This window comes from Pelodiscus sinensis, chromosome 7 (assembly GCF_049634645.1).
Source record: "Pelodiscus sinensis isolate JC-2024 chromosome 7, ASM4963464v1, whole genome shotgun sequence".
Classification (NCBI taxonomy): domain Eukaryota; kingdom Metazoa; phylum Chordata; order Testudines; family Trionychidae; genus Pelodiscus; species Pelodiscus sinensis.
The window spans coordinates 15,897,479-15,920,599 of NC_134717.1; the positions used below are offsets into that span (position 1 = coordinate 15,897,479).

Genomic DNA, 23,121 nt, shown 5'->3' on the forward strand with positions numbered 1-23,121 from the left:
AAGGATCCTCTTACACGCCCCAACAGAAGGGCCATGCCCTGAGTGAGGCTACAGCTCAGGGGAGCCCAAAATGGCCATTATTTAGGCAGGCCTACACACAGTGCAGACTCAGCAAACAATCTTAACCTTAGTGGTGTAAACCCATTCCAGTTGTGGTGGTCTGAACTGTCTGGAGAGTGACTCTCAGTAGGATTAGATGGCACCCTTGAAAAATGATCGAGACTCTTACCTTCTTCCACCCCGTGGAAAACCAAAAGGTTCCAGTTTTCCAAATTTAGACAGAACTTTCATTTCCTCTGCCTCTGCTCTCAGACTAACATGGAAAATAAGTTCTCAGTTGTCCAACTTTGCTCTGTTATTTCACTCTCCACAACTAATCAAGTCTCCCTGCTTGCAGGTCACACACCCCTTTGCATAATCCAAACCTCCTCTTATCCCTTACCAATTCCTCAAATGTTTTTTTGCTCAAAGTAACACACCACATACCACCCTCAAGCTTTTATGGGGATATATGCATTGGAGCAAATATAAAATAAAGAGAACATTGATACAAGATGCAGGGCAAGTCAAAGCAGTGACATGCAAGTGGAAACACCAGAGTTCTGTCTACACTATTGCCTCCAGCATGGCTGTCACTGCTGTAAAAGATTACAGGTCTCTGGGATTTGTTGATGTACAGAGACCTCCTAATCTACTTCTAATTTAATGTTTTTCCACACTCAGACAAATCAAACTTGAGGCTAGATGGTATATTTTTTAATTTCACAGTACTCCCATGAGTGGTACAAAAAAAGTCCATTATCTTATTGGATCACTGAAGTTGTCACTCTTATGAGATTCCCAAGACAGTAGATTAGACGTTAAGTTGTGTAATTATCCAGACTGTATTGTTCCTTGATGGAACAAATATTGCATTATTCATCTGAGAGTCTCAACACTCCCTTTACACATAAATTACACCTCACATTCCCCAGTGAGGCAAGTAACTAAAATGATACCCATTAAGCAGAAGCACATATAGATTAAGTGCCTTAAGATGACAACAGTGTGACAATGGTAAAGGCAATGATAAAATCATCAGATAAGCTCCAAGACTGAAATTAAGCTACCTTTTTGTAAGGGTAGTTTTGTCTGTGATCTACCAGACTATCATTATATCACAGACCCGATGTCTCTGTGGGTTCCAGAGGAGGAACTCAGGCTGCAAACTGCTAGAGGGGTAAAGTCTGCCTAGGCAGGAGCTGACACAAGCTGCACAAGCTGCTTCCACAACACCAAAGATGGGTTGGAGGTATTTGGGGCTGGTAAGAAAAGTGAACATGCTTAGGTGCAAAGAGCCAAGGTACCCGGGAAATGTGATGATTCAATGAATTCTCCACCAATTAGAATCCCCTGGACCCTGGCTAGAATTTAAAGCTGCTCCCTCTGGAGGGCTGCTAGGGCAGAATCCCCATTTGCCCCCTCTCCCCTCCAAGTACACTCCCTTAGTAATGAATGCCTCTAGTGGCACAGCTGTCATCAGGTTTGCAGGAGTGCAAATTACACCCCCATATGCCTGCAGGTCTATTCTGAACCCTTTCTTCACATGTTTACTATATTAAGGAACACCAAATTGCTGCACATAGAGTTATACTGCAAACACTTTCCATTTCCACAGGCATTATGAAGTATTTCCTAACTAAAGGTAACTGGAACGGACACTGAGTATGTCTACACTGCAACACTATTCCAAAATAACTAGCACTATTCCAAAATAATTTATTCCATGTCAACACCACAGGCAGTTACTTTAACATAATGGCAAAATACTGTCAGGCTGGAGGACTTCTTACTCCGACTCCTGTAACTCTGTACGAGGAATAAGGGAAGTCAGAGGAAGAGGGCTCTATTTCGAAATAAGTGCTGTGTAGACACTCCCTATTTTGAAATAAGCTATTTTGTAATAAGATACACGATTGATGTAGATCAATTTGTATAGCTTATTTAGAGTTAAGCCCTGCAGTGTAGATGCAGCCTAATATAAATGGAAGAGAAAAGGAGGGAAGGCGGGCTGGATGGTTGGGGGGATTGTCAGGAGGATGCAAATTCTAGGTTGGTTCAAATCCAGTTCAATTCACTAATGAGAAATGGATGCTGTTGTTCCCTGTCTGTTTAGAAGACTAGAACTGATGGTGAGAGTCAGTTCCTAAGTGTCCATGCAAGAACACCACCACCATTATTGCCAGTCTGCGGAGCTAGGATAGGGACTGTATGGGCTTGGACAATTAATTGTTCTTTTCTAGAAATGACAAGACTAGGATGGGGGGATTTTGGTACTACCACTGCCCGTGCTGTACCACTCTATGGAGAGGTAATGAGCCTCTAGAATTTAATTCCTTTCCCCAGCCCTGAATATTTTAAAATTAATAGACTAATTTAAAAAAAAAACCCAAAGTTGATATCTGATTATCAAGGTGGTCAGAAGAGCCAACTTATTGATCTTAGCATCTGGTGTGAAACAGCTAGACTCTCTAGAACCAATACCACCAGGATCAGTTCAAATTTGGCACCTTTCTGAGCCAGAGAAATTGAGTTTAATAAAGTTTACTGTGCTTGTCTCTTTCAGATCTTAAAAACAGAGGTCATGTCAGTTCAAAGTGGATGCAAAAGACCTAATGACATTTTTTATAAGAAAAGGCATTTGCTTCTAAGTCCTTGGCCAAACTTCCTTTCTATCTACTCATATACAATATGCTTTGCAGTGGTTTCCTGCCTGTATGCTGCCTCCCATCACCATCTATGGCTTCAATTCAGTGATGCTGGATTGGCCCATGCATTGCTCATGAAAGGCTTTTGGATCTTTGAGGATAGCAAGTATTATTTATGAGGATACAATTATTAATTATCATCACTATTTTGTAAGTCCTTATTTGGATACTCCCTTTTGCTAATAGGAAACTTTAGAAGATTCTTAAGTACAATGATACATACATTAATTCCTCCCCCCCCCTCCAATAAAAAAGCAAAAGCAAAAAAAGCACTGGTTTCTCTGTTCATAGTATCACAGAATCCTAGATCTGGAAGAGACCTCAGGAGGTCATCAAATCCAGTTCCCTGCCCAAAGCAGGACCAACCCTAACTAAATAATCCAAGCCGGAGCTTTGTCAAACCAGGTCTTAATCACCTCTAGGGATGGAGATTCTACCACCTCCCTAGGTAACCAATCCAGGAGTTGACCACCCTCCTAGTGAAATAGTTTTTCCTAATATCCAAACTAGACCTCTCTCACTGTAACTTGAGACCATTGATCCTTGTTCTGCCATCCGTCACTACTGAGAAAAGCCTTTCTCTATCCTCTTTGGAACCTCCCTTCAGGAAGTTGAAGGCTGCTATCAAATCCCCCCTTATTCTTCTCTTCTGTAGACTACATAAGCCCAAATCCCTCAGCCTCTCCTCATGAGTCACATGCTCCATCCTCCAATCATTTTTGTTGCCATCCACTGGACCCTTTCCAATGGGTCTACATCCTTTCTTTTGTGGGGGGCCCAGGACTGGACACAATACTCCAGATGTAGCCCTACCAGTGCCAAATAAAGGGGGAATAATAACTTCTCTATAATAATATAATAACCTCTGTTGATTTGTTTTTCCTCTGCCCATACTTTCCAGCTAGCTCTAAAACCTACTTGAATTGCAAGACATGGTGATTTGAGCATCAAATCTCCTTCATGAATCAGCTGTACAATACACAGGCACTCTGCTGCATAGAAAAAAAGAGTATAACTTCACTTATGCACAAATAAGCCTCTTTAGTTAATTGAGTCTATAATTAAATCATTGATGTAGTAAACACTGTAATGTGAGGTGAAAAGTCAGTGTTTACATGTAAATCATGGTAATTGAGTAAAAACAGATTCCCAAGCTTGTAATGGATACAAACGTTTCACGACTCTTCTTCTACAAAGAAGCTCATCCTTTTTGCCCTCATCAAGTCATGCCTTGAAATATAAGCATGAAAAAACGACAATTCTAACTGAACTATGCGTAAGGAGGACAGGAAAGAAGAACGACAGTATTAAATAAAAACGTGACTCCTTTAGATTGAGACAGAGGGGAACATATATTTTTCATAAGGCTTTGGGGTTATAAGGATGATAAACTAACTGGCATGCTTTTCTGCAGCCAGGAAGAAGGCAGTAAAAATTCTTAGTTATTAGATGTATTGCCTTAGCACCTGAGACCTAGTTGTGGACTAGGATCACATTATATCAGGTGCTGTACAAACAACAGGGAAAAGTGAAAAACCACAGAACTAATGCAAATTGTGAAATAATATTTCCATCTTGAACTTGTCATGATTCAGATTCCTGAGTAACTGGAGCAGAGATCATGATGTCAGCAAGTGGTTTAGGGAATTATCAGCTATTACCACCAATAATTGAAGCAGCATTCTATATACTATGGGACTGTTCTAACGCATCAAAATCAGTGGGTGTCTTTCTATTGACTTTGACAGTCTTTGGTACAAGTCTTATAGGAGGAGTTCATTAAATTATATCTGCTCTTGTTTAATTAAAATAAAATTTAACTGCTGCATATAAAATAATTATGTTCCCACTTTTGAAATACTCAGTTAGCAAAAATCATGTCAGAAAATACATTAATCCTATTAATTTAGATAATGGTTTTATACATGTCCTTTAGTTTATTTTAATAATCTTCTCTTTGGAATCATGGGTTTTTTTGTATACATATTTTAGCTTTATTGAAGAATGACAGTATTTCAGAATATCCTGGCATGCCCTCACTTGCCTAGCTGATTTAAAATAATCTATTATTGGGTGAGCAGAAATTTGCAGATATTAAAAACAGCTGCCAAAATAAAAAGTTTAGGATCTCTCAGATCAAGTACTGGATTGAGCAATATTAACTATTCATTTTACATCCTTAGAAACAATGTGCAATTTTTTAACAGTCTGCTTAGTTCTCCCCCTATGAGAAAGGTATTTTGGCTCTTGATTGATTTATATTCTGAAGGCTTGCTATGTAAATAGCTTTTGGCTCCTGAATGTGTGTATTTTGGGGATAGCACTGGTGAATGTACTGGGGGAGGAGAGACAAATCAAACTACAATAGCGCCATGTTAGCAGAGTTTCCTTCCAAAACGTCTCATTACAGCACTGAGCTTGAAACCACCATCTTACTAGTGGTGTCTTACAATCCAATTTAATTGAGCTAAGGTACTGACACGGCACACTGCTCTTTTGACAAGCAGGGTAAACTCATTCTGTCCATCATGACACTTTTTTTAAAAAAAAGTCTTCACATACATCATTCAAGAATTAAATTCCAGGCACGTACCATCTTCTTTTCTGAAGGCCACATTATAGATCACAGTTCCTTTCCAAAATGTGCCTTGGTTTTTCAGAATCATTGACAATGGTCCTTGTTGCCGGTATTCCCCATGTTTTGTGAGTAATGTTCCAAGCTAGACGAGACTAATTTAAACAGACTATGGATCTTCGTGTGGCGGACAAATTACAGCCGAGAAAAAAATTGCTGTGCTGGTTCAAACAAGGAGTTCAGGGGCAACCTGCTTTTCATGGTCACTGCTCCTCATTTGTCATTCTGAAAAGTTTAATACTAATAGGCAAATCCCTTGTGTTTTATTGAGCTTTCACTGTTCATCAAGAGGCAACACTGTTTTTGAGCTCCGTTTCAAATCTTCAAAAAATAATCTTAAAAGCCCCCCAACTTAATACATGATAAATGCTGGTGCTCAGATATACCTGCTGTTTTCTAGAATAATGATGCATTTTTATAAGATCCTTATGACCATTTCAATGACTTTTGTTTAATTTTAACCCAATGCTGATTGTGCACATTATTTAAACATGAAAAACTGTAATATACCAGAAAAAATTTATGCAGTACAAATTCAACTTTTTAAAATCCCTTTGATATAATATAACCAAATCAGATCACTCTATTAATAGCAAAAGACCTTGGCCTTGTAAAAGCAGAATTACAATACTTTTTTTTAGATGATTCATCTAATGGTTGTTTTCCTTCATTTATCCTTTTTAGTATAGCACTAGCGTCATTTTCTTTTCTCATGTTTATTCTAATTGTAAACTCAGAACACAGTCTAGTTACTAGATAAACCTTGGTAGATGGTGAAACAAAGAAGGCACCCATCAGGAATTTTCTTTCTAAGACTATGAGTGAATTTAGTGTGCAGTGAAGTGAAAGTTCAGAGCACTGCCTTGAAGGCGTGCTGTAAGTAAGAGCTGTGAAAGTTTCCTCCATGACATTCTGACTGTGTACTTTGTGCCTAACCTCTAATACCCCCTGCTCTTTAACAGAAACGGCCAGCTCTATGGAACTGTATAGTGATTTTCTTAAGTGCAAAAATGAGGTCAAGGATGAAAAATATTTTTTTCTCTTGTGATCTAACCCATTGTGCCACATTCAACAGCCCTTGCATTATTTTCTATGATTGTCATCCTGTATATTTACAATAGAGCCTAAAATATGCTAGATGCTGTACCGCTACATAGTCGGAGGCTACCCCGGCTGAGAAAAGGTACAATCAAACAGGGAGAGAAGCACAAAGAGTAGAGTCCCACACAGATACAAAATTTGTGTCTCCATCTGCATCCTCAAAAATGAGTCTGCATTGATATTGCGGATGCAGATAGCTGCGGACATACAGTGAATAACCACAAATTTGCAGGGTTGTAGATACAAAATTTGTATCTGCATCTCCATCCAAGCTGCAGATATCTATAAAGTGAATATTTGCGGATTTGCAGGACTCTAACAATGGCATGTGAATGAGGGATTTGGCAGATGTAAGGTTGCAGAAATAAGGGCAATAGGGGAAAAAGATGGACTCACAACCAATGACATGGCAACAAATGAGAAAATAGGAGGTTCAAGTCCAGATCTCAGAGCTGAGTGAATAAAATGATGTCAAATAGCTGTATATGTCAAGTCTTGTGGACGGAAGCGAATGGATGGATAATGAAGAGGAGGCATGGAAGCTGGAGGCTTATCTCCTACAGCACCAGCTGAAGCTGAACCTGTAGGCTCTCCAAAATATGTTGCAAGTGCTTCCTGGCTCTTGCTAGTCCTCATCTGAAGGTCAGTAGGCCACTAGGACTGGTATCCCAGGAGGATCCGATTGAGATTATGGGCCCTGTAGCTGGGGGAGGCTTCTGCAGAGAAGGAGCCCTAGATATTTTCCTAAGCATGTTCACTCCAAACTCCTTGAGGCTGCTATTGCTCAAGAGGAATTTCTGGGCCTGGTTGCTGTGGGAATGTTATGCAGGGTAGAAGAAAGGCTGAAAGTCCCTGACTTGAGTGCTGGTGCTGCCTTCTTTAGAGTCATTAGCTCCTGGTTCTAGTCACTGATTCTCAGTTAGACACATTTTATTTGTTTTTAATTGCCCTCTTGAAATTGAAAGCTCCAGCTGGAGAAGGATGGGAGAAAGAAGGCACATTGCTCACCACTACTATTTTAACGGGCAATGGGCAGGGTTTAGCAAAAAATACTTCACCTCTTCTTCACACACCAAGTACTAGCAATCTGCCTTTCTGCAGGGAACTTGTCAGGGTTGGCGAAGAAACAGCCTGGAGGTAGCAATGTAGGTCTACCACAGCTACTATTGCAAGCCTAGAGTCTGAAATATCCGCAGGTTTACCTGTGAACCACAGGCAGAGATTTAAGAGGAGCTGGAGCCAGGTAATCGTGGATGCAATAGTCCATTCTCTAAGCAGCCACCAAAGGACTCTCTATGCCATCTACTTCAGGGCTAATGGGGACCTTTTTTACACCCTGTTTGCACTTCTCAGGAGATACGGTATCTTGGAAGCCCACCTTTTATGGATGATATCAATCAGCAAGCAGGCTTACACTCCTCTGGGTGAAAAATACACCGTTCTGGTCATAAAGCACCGAGGGTCAGAGAGGAGAGTTTGGTGGGACTTTGATCAGTGTTTGAAGCCATCATTTGCTGCATTCCCACAGAAATGACATATACTCCAGCCTTGGAGACAAGTTATCATTAGTTTCTTCCTTAAAAAGAATTCTAGGTGCGGAGATGCATGTAAATCGGAGAGAAACTTCTCTTAGAGGAGAATCCGTTGATAGAGATTCTCTAAGCTGTAGTCGGAAAGAGAGGAGAGGAGAGGGCAAACCACTGGCCAGAGCTGACAAACAACCACATACAAAGGAATCCAATGCATCAGGGAAGGGCAGACAAATAACCAGTGGCAAATTTTGAAAGTGCTTGTACACAAATGCTAGGAGTCTGACTAATAAGATGGGTGAACTAGAGTACCTCGTATTAAATGAGGAGATAGACATAATAGGCATCACTGAAACCTGGTGGAATGAGGAAAATCTGTGGGACACAATCATACTGGGATATAAAATATATAGAAAGGATAGAGCAGGCCGGGTGGGTGGCGGAGTGGCACTGTATGTGAAAGATAATGTAGAATCAAATGAAATAAAAATATTAAGTGAATCAACATGTTCCATAGAATCGCTATGGATAGAAATTCCATGCTCCAATAATAAGAAATTAGCAGTAGGGATATATTACCGACCACCTGACCAGCACAGCGATACTGACATAGAAATGCTGAGGGAGATTAGAGAGGCTACCAAAATAGAGAACTCTATAATAATGGGGGATTTTAATTACCTCCATATTGACTGGATACATGTCACCTCAGGAAGAGAAGCGGAGATAAAATTTCTCAATGGCTTAAATGACTGCTTCTTGGAGCAGCTAGTGCAGGAACCCACAAGGGGAGAGGCAATTCTCGATTTAGTCCTGAGTGGAGTGCAGGATCAGGTCCAGGATATAACCGTTACAGGACCGCTTGGGAATAGTGACCATAATATAATAACATTCAACATTCCTGTGGTGGGAAGAACACCACAGCAGTCCAGCACCCTGGCATTTAATTTCAAAAAGGGGAATTACACAAAAATGAGGAGGTTTGTTAAACAGAAATTAAAAGGCACAGTGACTAGAGCCAAATCCCTGAAAGCTGCATGGAAACTTTTTAAAGACACCATAATAGAGGCCCAACTTAAATGTATACCCCAAATTAAAAAACATAGCAAGAGACCTAAAAAAGAGTCACCGTGGCTTAACCACCATGTAAAAGAAGCAGTGAGGGACAAAAAGGTATCTTTTAAGAAGTGGAAGTCCAATCCTAGTGAGATAAATAGAAAGGAACATAAACACTGTCAAATCAAGTGTAAACATGTAATAAGAAAAGCAAAAAAAGATTTTGAGGAACAGCTAGCCAAAAACTCAAAAAGAAATAACAAAATGTTTTTTAAGTACATTAGAAGCAGGAAGCCTGCTAAAAAGCCTGTGGGTCCCCTAGATGATCGAGCTATAAAAGGAGCAATCAAGGACGATAAAGCCATTGCGGAGTAACTAAATGATTTCTTTGCTTCAGTCTTCACGGCTGAGGATGTTGGGGAGATTCCTGAATCTGCACCGTCCTTTGTGGGTGATGAATCTGAGGAACTGTCCCGGATTGAAGTGTCATTAGAGGAGGTTTTGGAACAAATAGAAAAACTTAATGTTAACAAATCTCCGGGACCGGATGGCATTCATCCAAGGGTTCTAAAAGAACTTAAATGGGAAATTGCTGAGCTATTATCTGTTGTTTGTAACCTATCCTTTAAATCGGCTTCCGTACCTAATGACTGGAAGGTAGCCAACGTGATACCAATATTTAAAAAGGGCTCTAGAGGCGATCCTGGCAATTACAGACCGGTAAGTCTAACTTCAGTACCGGGCAAATTAGTCGAAACAATAGTAAAGAATAAAATTGTGAAGCACATAATTTGTTGGACAAAAGTCAACATGGTTTCTGTAAAGGGAAATCCTGTCTTACTAATCTATTAGAGTTCTTTGAAGGGGTTAACAAACATGCGGACAAGGGGGATCCAGTAGATATAGTATACCTGGATTTTCAGAAAGCCTTTGACAAGGTCCCTCACCAAGGCTCTTGTGTAAATTACATGGCCATGGGATAAGAGAGAAGGTCCTTTCTTGGATTGAGAACTGGCTAAAAGACAGGAAACAAAGGGTAGGAATAAATGGTAAATTTTCAGATTGGAGAGGGGTAACTAGTGGTGTACCCCAAGGGTCAGTCCTGGGACCAATCCTTTTCAACTTATTCATAAATGATCTGGAGAAAGGGGTAAGCAATGAGGTAGTAAAGTTTGCAGATGATACCAAACTATTTAGGATAGTCAAGACAGAAGCAGACTGTGAGGGACTCCAAGAAGATCTCACCAAACTGAGTGATTGGGCAACAAAATGGCAAATGAAATTTAATGTGGATAAGTGTAAAGTAATGCACATCGGGAAAAATAACCCCAACTATACGTACAGTATGATGGGGGCTAATTTGGCTACGACAAATCAGGAAAGAGATCTTGGAGTTATCGTGGACAGTTCTCTGAAAACTTCCACACAGTGTGCAGCGGCGATCAAAAAGGCAAATAGGATGCTAGGAATTATTAGGAAAGGGATAGAAAATAAGACCCAGAACATCTTACTGCCCCTGTATAAAACTATGGTACACCCACATCTTGAATACTGTGTACAGATGTGGTCTCCTCACCTCAAAAAAGATATTTTGGCCTTGGAAAGGGTTCAGAAAAGGGCAACTAAAATGATTAGGGGTTTGGAACGGGTCCCATATGAGGAGAGGCTTAAGCGACTTGGACTTTTCAGTTTAGAAAAGAGGAGACTGAGGGGGGATATGATAGAGGTCTATAAAATCATGAGTGGTGTGGAGAGGGCTGATAAAGAAAAGTTATTTATTAGTTCCCATAATAGAAGAACTAGAGGACACCAAATGAAATTAATGGGTAGCAGGTTTAAAACTAATAAAAGGAAGTTCTTCTTCACACAGCGTGTAGTCAACCTGTGGAACTCCTTGCCAGAGGAGGCGGTGGACTATAATAGAGTTTAAAGAGAAGCTGGATAAATTCATGGAGGTTAAGTCCATAAAAGGCTATTAGCCAGGGGATAAAATGGTGTCCTTGGCCTCTGTTTGTCAGAGGCTGGAGAGGGATGGCAGGAGACAAATCGCTTGATCATTGTCTTCGGTCAACCCTCTCTGGGGTACCTGGTGCTGGCCACTGTCGGTAGACAGGATACTGGGCTAGATGGACCTTTGGTCTGACCCAGTACGGCCGTTCTTATGTTCTTATGTAGATTCTTTTAATAAAATTTATACTTAGAGAAATAGATTTATTTTTAAATACAAGTTTATACATAAGAAAAGATTCTCTGTATAACAAGCAGGAAAAATGTATTGCACCTGTAACTGCTTGCCATAGAATATATTTTCCCTTTTAATACTTGAAATTGTTCTTCTCACTGACACAGCGAGAGAGGGAGGAGAATATTGGCGAGTGCGTGCGTGTGTGTATGGGGTGGGTGGGGTGGGGTGGGAGGAGGGACAAAAAACAAGAATGTGGGCAGGGGGAGAGAATGGGAGGATGTGGTAGAGTACATTATTTCAGAGTTACTATGTGTTCCTGGTTTTGGGACTGCCATAGCAAGGGTCATCATACTCTAATCTATTTGTGGAACTCTTAAATAAGTCAAATGGGGATGTAGTCTAAACAGAGCTGTGTCTGACTACATGATAGTATGTGGGGGAGTCCACAGAACAGTTGCTAACCATAGCAGACTACAACTTGAAGTCTTTTAGGGTATGTCTACACTGCCACCCTAGTTTGAACTAGCGTTAAACCTCATTGCAGGAGGAATAATGGTAGTTCGAATTAGGAGCTTTAATTCGAACTACCTAGTCCGTGCTGCGTGTAGCCGCGGGCAGGTAGTTTGATCTATGGGCATTTAAAAATAGCACCCGCCCGGGAACATGCAGATGAAGCCCGGGATATTTTAATCCCAGGCTTCATTTGCAAGTTCGAATGCCTACATTAGCCACCCTAGTTTGAAGTAGGGTGGCAGTGTAGACATACCCATAAATACCATTTAATAGTCCTGTGCTGCACTAAATGCAACATGCCCTATTGTAAACTAACTCAGTAGGGAGCACTACAATGAGGACCATGCCTCACAACTAAGGAGACAGACTCATCTCCGCTCAAGCTAGCATGCAAAGACAGAAGTGTGGGTGTTGCAGCAGGGGAGGCAACTTGGGCTCAAAGCCCAGGTCTAAGCCCGCCTGACTTCCTGGGTCTGTGCTTTGGTGACAAACCCAAGCCACTGCTTGTGCCAGAACGTCTGCATTTCTGTTTTCCGAGCACTAGCTTGAGCAGTGCAGGTACGTGTCTGCCTGAGTTAGGAGACACTGCTAGCTGCAGCGTAGGCATTCGCAAAGAGAAATAATGGGTTTTACCGCTATCCTTAAAAAGAAGCTGGTCGTGAATTGTAGGGCTCTAATGGTAAATTTTGGATGTCTGTTGTAAGCTAGAACTCACTACAGATAACATCACGTATATAACCTCCTTTATATAGGTGCTTAGTTTGCTTTACTCCCCTACCAACTCATTCCATATTTTTAGATGTCTTTTTAGTTTCTGTAAATACTAATGATGAATGCAGAAAACAAATATAAATAAGAGCAATACATTATTAGGATAAGTAAGAGGTGATATCATAAAAAGCAAGATAACTCACACCAGGGAGCTCTTTGCTCTTGCCTTCTTTACTGGAAGCTCCACTCAGCTGCTCAATAAAACTGTAATGTGTTAATTGTTCAGGTCCATCCCATCCATAATGGCCATAGAGACTGTGCTGATATAAATCCAAGATTGACATAGGGCTCCCCATAAAGGACTTTCTCACAGTATTTTCTTCTTGCTCAGCTATGGAAAGATTTTTAAAAACATGGCACATTTATTTGAGAGAAAGTTCATGTACAGCTTAAATGGATCACAGTGTAGTTTTTAATAGCAATACAAATACTTTAAGACAACTGGAAAGGTCAGTGGTTGGTAATAAAAACATAACACAAACTACGTAAAAGTTAAGGATATGATTTAAAACAACTGGGAAAGGACATTCAAAGTTAATACTTAAAAATTCAGGATGACTTTCCATCTGTAAGGCAAATACAATCGTCTGAGATAAGCAGAGGGGCATATCTCAGATTTTTAATTTCCTTTCTTTTATGACTTTAGATGAGACTGTTAATTTGACTTCAGTGTAGATTTTTTTTATTTAAACATTTTTATTTTAAATTTTCATCTTAATCTGTTAAATACCCTCCTGTCCTAACTTCCTTAGCCACATGCCTATATGGTTGGCCTGGTTTGGAGCATTCTTTTATTCACATTTTCATTTGTTTTATAAATCTTAAATTCTTAACTGACTGGCTGGTAATGAAGACAGTGATGTAGAACCTATGTTTCATGTTGGTGAGATTAGAATCAGGCTGTATTAACGTGTTAAAGACCATACAGGAAGTGGCAGTGCTAGGAACCAAATCCAGGTGTCCCCACTACTCATACTGAAACCCATGTTAAAAAACAAAATAAGCAAAAAAAAAAAAACAAACCCAAAACAAGCAAACAAACAAACAAACAAAAAAACACCCCTCTGCTATGTTGTAAGACCTCACAAGGGAAAGTGGTTCTAGATGGTGCATTTGTTTTCCTACTGGCCCTTGCTGTTACACACATTTGAATGCTACCTGAAAGACGTACTGTATATCCAGTACCTTTTGAAAAAGAAAGAAAGAAAGAAAGAAAGAAAGAAAGAAAGAAAGAAAGAAAGAAAGAAAGAAAGAAAGAAAGAAAGATTGTCTCCACTGCCTTCAGCAGAGTTACATTAATGTAAAATCGATCTGAGCACAAAATGAGTATGGTCTGGTAGTTGAGGCTTAGAGCAAGGACTCAAAAGACCTAGGTTTAACTCCTAGCTGTGCCACAGTATTCTTTTGTCACCGGGCAAGTCATTAATAGCCTGATCCAAAGCCCACTGAATCAGTGATTTCTTCCATTAACTTCAATGGGCTATTCATCAAGTCTCTTGTCTCTTTGTGCTTCAAAATTCCTTGCCTGGACAATGGGAATTAAAATCTTTCCCTTCCTCATGAAATATAGTAAAAATAAGTTCATTAATGTTTGCGAGGCTCTGACACACAAAAAAATAATGGGGCCATATAAGTATCTAGATCAGGGGCAGGCAATAAAATGGAAGTGGTTCTTCGGGGTTAGCCCTAGGACTCTGCTGCTTTATTTACCTGTGCCTCCACAAATATGGGTAGGGTTGCCAAGTGTCCAGTATTTGCACCTTCCATCTAGTAAAAAACATTTTTTTTTTTGCTCAACAGAATTTGAGGGAGAGTGTGTGGTCAGTATTTTTTGTTATACTATCTGGCAACCCTAAGTATGGGTGCTTGCAGCTCCTGTAAGCCATAGATCACTGTTCCCAGTAATGGGAGCTGTGGGAAGTGGCATGTAGCAGGATACCGCTTTCCACAGCTCCCATTAGCTAAGAAGGACAATCCATGGTTAACAGGTGCTGCAAGGGCCCGTACCTGTGGAGGCAGAGGTAAATACAGCGGCAGCTGCCTGCCAGGGCTAACCCTGATGAACTGCCTCAGCCTTCAGGTTGGTTATTCGCTACTGCTGATCTAGATCATCTCTGTTCTGCAATTTGCTCATTTGTAAAATGGGGATAATACCATACCCACATACAGTAAAGTGTGTTGAGATCTTTGGATGCTAGTTGCAATAGAAGCACAGTGTTATTATTTACCACATCTAGGCAACAGTATTTAAAGTGATGAAGGCAGAAATGTTGGTCCTATAAGAGAAAAAACAACCTCTCGCTATACCAATATTTTAGGATTTTTTTTTGTGTTGCCTCATTCACATCCCAGAAATTTGCATCCATTTTGGTTCTGTTCCACCCTGAATGGAGAAGCTATGTAAATGAATGGCTCTCTAAGAAAAGTGGTGGTTTTAATTCACAGTACTGTCACAAAATTTGAAGGCTGTTGTAATTTAGCGCAGGTGTAACCACCAGCAGGCAGATTTGAATCTGGGACCTCTAAAGCAGAGTATAGGAGCCGCCACCCTCTGAGCTAAAAGCGAGCTGGCTCCCAGCTCATGCTGTAGAGGTCTCTTGATTTTAACTGTTGCTGTGGTCTAGGTACCACTTGCATTGCTCAGTAACCACACTAGGGCTACGTCTACACTGGCCCCTTTTCCGGAAGGGGCATGTAAATTTCAGCAGTCGTCGTAGGGAAATCCGCGGGGAATTTAAATATCCCCCGCGGCATTTAAATAAAAATGTCCGCCGCTTTTTTCCGGCTTTTAAAAAAGCCGGAAAAGAGCGTCTAGACTGGCCCCGATCCTCCGGAAAAAGTGCCCTTTTCCGGAGGGTCTTATTCCTACTTTAAAGTAGGAATAAGAGCCTCCGGAAAAGGGCTTTTTTTCTGGAGGATCGGGGCCAGTGTAGACGCTCTTTTCCGGCTTTTAAAAAAGCCGGAAAAAAGCGGCGGACATTTTTATTTAAATGCCGCAGGGGATATTTAAATCCCCCGCGGATTTCCCTACGACGACTAGTGAAATTTATATGCCCCTTCCGGAAAAGGGGCCAGTGTAGACGTAGCCTAGGTGTGTGGGTTATACAGGCACCTACACATGGCAAAATCCTTTAAAACATTTGTTATGGATAAAAAAAATGCACATATGGCAACACCTATTTAAGAAAATACAGTTCTCTCATGTTACAGTTTATTAAGCAAAATATCAAGAGTGACTATTTGATTTAATCACTTGCAACATTTCATATATAACCAAAGATTACAAAAATAGCAGCGTGCCATCAATACAATAAACAACCTCCCACACTTTTGTTGCGGATTGCCAACTTTTTAGCATTCTCCTAGAGTCTCCAGGAATTAAAGACTAATTTTTAATTTAAGATTATGTCAAGTGCTAAAATCTCCAGGAATATGTTCAACCAAAATTAGCAACTCTACCCTGTCAAAAAACACCCCAAATGGATTATTATTGCAAATACCAAACACTCAGCTCAGGTCCTAGTAAATACAAATGGCACCTTGGTTTCTAGCTGCAGTACCTAGCCGCCTGTGGTATTTTTAATGTATGTATCACTTCAAACTCTAATATTTGAAGCTCGCCCCTGTGCAAAGAGCCAGCATAAAGTCTATCACTGAAACCTCCCTTTAATTCTCAGAAATGCACATGCTTTCAGTGCTTAAGTGGGTTCATTGGTGCACAGATTTTGTGTGGGTCTGATACACTCCCTTGAATTGTTTGTGGCAAGTAAACCAAGGATGCATTTGAATACTACCTGAAAGAACTACTGTATATTCAGTACTTTTTGAAAAAAACAGTCTCTCTCTACTGCCTTCAAAAGAGTTATGTGACCCTTCCTGCTGCACAGTCTTCTCCATAAATGTCTAACATACATTGCAGGATGGCTTCCACTGGTGCTGATGCTCATAAATTACCCATCTAGCACTCAGATCCCATATGAGGAGAGGTTAAAGCGACTGGGACTTTTCAGTTTAGAGAAGAGGAGAGTGAGGGAGGATATGATAGAGGTCTATAAAATCATGAGTGGTGTGGAGAGGGCCAATAAAGAAAAGTTATTTATTAGTTCCCTAAATAGAAGAACTAGAGGACACCAAATGAAATTAATGGGTAGCAGGTTTAAAACTAATAAAAGAAAGTTCTTCTTCACACAGCGTGTAGTCAACCTGTGGAACTCCTTGCCAGAGGAGGCTGTGAAGGCTAGGACTATAATAGAGTTTAAAGAGAAGCTAGATAATTTCATGGAAGTTAGGTCCATAAAAGGCTATTAGCCAGGGGATAAAATGGTGTCCTTGGCCTCTGTTTGTCAGAGGCTGGAGAGAGATGGCAGGAGACAAATCGCTTGATCACTGTCTTTGGTCCACCTTCTCTGGGGCACCTGGTGCTGGCCACTGTCGGCAGACAGGACACGGTCTGACCCAGTACGGCCGTTCCTTTGTTCTTATGTTCTAAAATTTAACAAAATTACCCCAAGGAATTCATTTTTACTTTCATGCTAGATTTCAATTAAGAGTCAATTCTTGTGACTTAACCTCATCCTCAGAAATGTAGCAATAGACACTGGGAAGGCTGACAGAGCTTTAACTATAACAGTGTGAGCAGAACCACAGTGTTAGAAAACTATGGCCATGGCTCATTCGGTTATTGCAACCTACTACTAACCTATGTAATTAAAAAAGGGTACAGCATTACAATCACCTTTTTGTTGCTGCAATAATGCAGCTAAAGACTTTGGTGGAACAGAAAACAATGATGGCAGTTTTATAATAAAAATACATAATGGAAAATTATATCTGAAGAAAGAGTTAAAAAGTGAAAATCAAACAGATACAGTACTATGAAAGATACAATCAGCTGCTGTCAGGATGGAGATGGGAACTATACATTATCATGTATAAATTTTCAGTTACCTTGTTTGTTCTTTGTTAAGTCTACTAACTTTTCCCTTGCAGTTCCAAAGTCACTTGTTTCATACTCTGGCTCCGTCTCAGTGTCACTACTGCTGCTAGCAGAATAAGTGCACACTCGCAGTGCCTTGTCCTACACCAGTAATAATAGCACAATGAGAATGACTCATATACCATGGAAGAATATTTTATTCAGATATAAAACATTTTGCATGAATCAAAGAAAACTTCTGATAAAATATCTGAACTACTGCAACTAACATTCATCATGTAATCGTAAGTTTGACAGTATGGGAATTAGCCACTATTATTGTGCAGATATGTCCCAAGAGTTAGTCCTGCTTATACTGGGCCAGATTCTGCCACTTTATTCACATTAGTAGTACCATCTTCCTCACCTGCTCCCATTGGTTTACACAGGACTCCTTGAGTACGGGACAGCTTAACATGTATAGGAATGAGCCTCTTCCCTCTGTAAAACTGCTTTAAGGTCACACACTTTTCCTCACATAATGTAGATCTATTTTTTTGCATTTACAATACAATTTAAAAACTTCTCAAGTATTTCTAAGATAGCAAGTTTATAGCAGATAGGGCATTCAAACAAGAAATGATCTGCAGGGCTGTCTAAAGGTTTTATCAATACTTGTTGGGCACGACAAGCATAAGATGCATGGTTTTACCACTGTGAGCAATTCAGCCATTTTAACGTCATGCCCCCTCCCTTCCTATTTTTTGGCAGTGGCAGGGGGAGCAAGAGAGTCCACAATTGACTCCTTCTCCTCTGTACACAACAGGGAAAGTCACAGACATCTTCATCCCTTCCTCTGGAAGTGAGGAACCCTAGTAAAGAGCAGCCCTTGTCCTAATAAGCCCACTCCATGGAAGTGCTGAGGATTTAGGAGAAGTAGCCATCTTAGAAAGAAGAGGGGAGGAAGTTACATCTGATATTTGGAATAGCGTGGTACTTGTACCTGGTGTGCTGATTATCAACCAGATGGCAGGATCCACAAGTACAATTATCAACTAATTATCCATCACTAAATTAAACCACTTTTAAACTTTTTTTTAAAGAGACCTTCCTACAGCTGTTTTGAAGGTGCTGGTTTTCTCCATGCATTCCTCCCATTAGCTAGAGATTTAAAATGGCAGCTACTTATTTGTATAAGAGGTATATTCTAATAATAGCAATATGGGTCTAAAAGGTAACAGTACTCTAATCAGGCTCTACCACAGACTTGCCAATGTGAGATTGGGCAAACCACTTATCTTAGAGTCTGTGCCAGCTTTGTAAAGGACTGGGGCACCAGTTTTTTTTTTAAAAAAGCACAAGACAAAAATACTAGCATAACTTACAGCATAAGCAACATAAAGAAAGATCTTAGCTCACAAGAGCGTGAGGCCTACTTGTTAGCTGTGGACCAGAGTTAATTTGTTTAGCAACCCACTTTTATTGAGGAGCTAATTTTTTAAATCATTCTATGTATTCTATGTCTCAAAGGTTCTCACTTTCTAACCTGCTGCACCTGTTTTTCCATCAGAGCCGGCACTTCTAATCATTCATTGCCCTGCAACTATCAACACTAGCTTTACACGGGTGTGTGCATTTTCTTCTCTGTCTTTTTCATCGTTTTCAGGAAAGGATTGAAAGACAGACAAACAACTGTAGGGATTAACAAAATGAAGGGAAAAAAACCCATTACTGTACCTTTTACACTACAGTTAGATTACATCCTCTCACTCATACCACACCAAAAAAACAAAAACTTAATTCAGGAAAGAACCTTATCTCCAAAAGTGAAAAAACCCTTTAAAAATGCAAAATATCAAGCAAAGAAAGACCACCATGTATGAGTAACTCAATTTCCTCATATACAAAGTGCCTGGAGATAATAATATTTAAGTAATAAATGTCTGTAAAACATGAGAAAGTACCTAGCATACCTATGGGCATGGTATTATTAATAAATATTAAGGATAACATTTGCTGACAGAAGGAATTACATATTAGATTGTTAATTATTCTTTTAATTATAGTTAGCTCAATTAGCAATTTTGACTCTTTACAGTTAAAGATGGTCTTTAGAGCTCTCTCTCGCTCTCCATATTAGTTACCCCACCGGTATTTTTCTTTCAGTTATACCTTTGCATTTTTAGTGGCTTTCTTGCTGCTCCAATCTAGGAGAATCTTCTTGTTTTCCACATTTTTTTCAGTATGCTCTAATGAAGCAGAAGTCACCAGAATTTGTTCGTGTCCACTTTGCTTTGGAGGGTTAATTATTCCTGAATTCAAAAAGAGATTATGCAATTTCTGGATCTCATCATCATTACACTAACAACAGTGTTTGACTGTGTTTAGGTGTAATCCAGTGGTCAATTATGGATCAGATTCTGATACTTCTATTCATGTCAAATAATCCCATTCTTCAATGGAACTACTTGTTTAGTAAAGTGCTGTTCAATATATGGGTGACAAAAAGCACTTCCCAGTTATCAGGAGAAAAGACAAGACACAATTTAAAATCAGTTTTTGCCTCTTAAACTCTTTGCAAATGAGAAACAAAATGTTACAATGATTTTTAGGAAACAGTTAGGAGAGCTGTATTGTTATTTTATATTCCAATGGCGCGAAACACAGCAAACTCAGTTTGTTGACAGAGAAATATGTAGGAAATTATATATTATTCTAGAAAATTTTTAGATCAATTCTTTTTTTATTCACTACATGTATATTATGTAAAACTAAAACCGAAGAAAATAAATAGCTCTTTCCAGAATAAAATGATAGTTGTGTTTTTAGTGAAGTAGGGTAAAGAAGAAAGGTCAGATACAAATATTCTAGGAAAGAATGAGCTGACCCCAAAATGTGATGCATTCTACTTTTTTTCATCTCTCTACCACAATTTAATTAAGATACAAACCTACAAGGCTGGAGCAGTGAATATTAGCATTAAAATCAGCGCAATCTTACTGCTACTGACTTCTTATGAAGCAATTCAATGCTTGCAGTTTCTATTCAATTTGTTATAATGACAGTGTTTAATCATGGAGTCTACTCTATAGCACGCTGCTGAATTGAGGTCACACATGTGGCTATTCGAGCATGTAGCATATAATCTATAACTAAGATTTCTCTTCTGAATCTCTTTTTGCTGTGCCATTAATTAACAATACATTTCCTTCAAAAATAATATGTACTAAAATATATTTTATTTAGCTTTGATTAAAAATCTGCACAGGCATTTGCAATGAAGACTACAATGTGTGTTTGCATTCTACTGTACTGCACTGGGAATATGGCTAAATCAACTCCATTCCAATACGTTTAATTATAAACCTTCTCTTATACTGAGGAATGTATAAGAAAGGCTGTTTAGTCCTAGGTTCAATTTAAATAACAGCAATTTAGCAAAACATACTTTGGTGACTTTATCCTAAATTTAAACCATATGTCTAGCCTCACATGATCATTACTTGGGATTCTTATATGAGGACAATGTGGTATAGCTTCACGAAAGTTAAATAAATCAGAGTCATTTTCTAGTTGCAATAAATGCTCTACCTTGTCAAAGTGTAAGCAAAAAACATTTCACTCTTAATCTATCCCTGTAGACTTTTTTGCTGATTTAATAATCATTTTATTTTTAGAATGTAAACTCTTTGGGGGCAGAGACTGTCGCTTAGTATGGATTTATACACAGCTAGATCCACAGAAGGATTTACGATTTGTCACTTTGGGCACTGACTCCCATAATGGAGCTCCTCGATGCACCTGCTCAAATACTACCTAACCCTGTAGAAGATCACATTTCCACTGGAAAGTCTCCATGATACTACACTTCTGCTCGTGAGCTGCCTATGTCCTGACAACCAGCATCTAGCTCTTACCTAAACCTCCATGTGATCCTCAAACCCCGCAGGACCCAATCAAGTGGGCATTCTCAGAGGATACCTATTAACACTTAAGGAGGTGGTGGCAGCTACAGATCCCTTGTGCCCTGTTGCCAGGGAAGCTGACAATCTGTGCAGGCCCCTGGGCAAGGGGAGGAGAGCAGATCTTCTCTCCTGGAAAGCGCAGGGCTTTGGACAGAGGCAACCAGCCCTCCATGCCATTTGGAATGTGGCGTTACCCTTTCCCCAGCCCTCAGAGCTGCACAGAGCCCACAGCACAGCCCTCCAGCAGCAATTTAAAGGGTGTGGGGCTCTGGCTGCAACTGCTGCACCTTTTGCCCTGCCATTGGTGGGTCTGCCTGTAGCTCAGTGGTTAAAGCACTTAGTTAGGATGTGGTCATTGGAGTAGGGGGCTTAGACCAGACTCTTCAGTTGAGTGCACTAACTACTGGGCTACAGAGTCACAGTCTCACACTCACTCTCTCTGGCCCAGTGAATGCATCTATAGTTCATACAAAGTGGAACAGCTTCAGTGGGAGAGATGTAAGGCCACACCCAGGAGGCCATGTAGCCCAGAGGTTAGGGTATTCACATGGGAAGTGGGTGATCTGGGTTCAAGTCCTTTTTTCCAGATCAGGCAGTATGGCTTTGAAGCTGCACTTGCTCTAGGCTATATGAGGGATAGAACAGCTGCCCCCTTTTTCTGGGAGAAAGGGCTGAGCTGACTTAGGTGCCAGGAGGTCTCCTGGCTGTGAATCCCAAGTGGAGGAGGTGCCTGACTCTCATTAAGAGGGGGAGCTCAGGCAGCACCCCTCTCCTCTCTACTAGCTGAGGCAGCTTCCTGCTCAGTGTATTGGCTTGTATGACTCCCATTCTTAGGCATCTAACTCTCCTCATGCACTGCATAGGGAGCCTTGGTGTCTAACTCAGGGCCGTGGATTCCACTGTGCAGCAAGGAGACTAAACATTAGGTGTCTCTCTGCCCTTTGTGACTTTAGGTGCACAGTTTTTAACAATAAAGACCACCAATCTTAGCAGGGCTTCTGGGAATTCCCGTAATACAAAGAATGCATAATATGGAACTATGAACAATTAAAATGTGTACATTCACCACTAAAAGCAGTTTAATTTACTGTATTATCTATTATATATTTTGAAGAGGTTGGTTGTTTGTGGATTTGTTTGTGCAAAATGAAGTCATACTTCACAATTACCTACAGATACCAAATTTCGCATAAATAATCCTGCCACTTAAATTAGCTGAATGCACTACTTTTTACACCAGAGTATGCTGGGTGAAAGCTTTAAATAATTATTTTTTTTTCATTGGAAAAAAGGCATGACTATTATGATTAGAGTCCATAAAAACGTTTGCTAACAATATTAAGATTGAGTCCCCTATTCAACTGTCATTTTAGTGCAATGAAAATTTTTACTGTTACAAATCACAAGTTGAACCTCTCTCGTACAGGACTCCCTGGTCCAGCAACATCCTTGGTCTGGCTGGACCACAGATATTGCTAGAGCAGAGAGCCCAGCTGCAGAGTGGCTGAGAGTGGAGCCCGTTTGGTTAGTGGAAGCCTGCAGGGGCAGAACCCAGCTGCTTCCAGGATTCTAGGGAACCCCGGGAGCAGCCGCCACCATGCATGAAGCCGGGGAACCCCAGAAGCAGCTGCCGATGTACACGGGGCCAGGGAACCTCAGGAGCAGCCGTCGCCGCCATGCATGGGGCTGGATCCAGAGAACCCT

General features: G+C 40.3%; 1 protein-coding gene across 11 annotated transcripts in view; it reads right to left on the reverse strand.

The window, feature by feature from the left end:
* NCKAP5 (NCK associated protein 5) overlaps nt 1–23,121 on the reverse strand; it is a 652,533-nt gene that overhangs the window by 28,686 nt on the left and 600,726 nt on the right. For all 11 annotated transcript variants that reach the window (XM_075933271.1, XM_075933270.1, XM_025178765.2 and 8 more), the window contains 3 exons: nt 19,625–19,764; nt 17,485–17,614; nt 12,681–12,868 (listed from right to left, as the gene is read on the reverse strand). In XM_075933271.1, the coding sequence (XP_075789386.1) occupies nt 12,681–12,868; nt 17,485–17,614; nt 19,625–19,764 (458 nt within the window). The remainder of the gene's footprint in view (nt 1–12,680; nt 12,869–17,484; nt 17,615–19,624; nt 19,765–23,121) is intronic.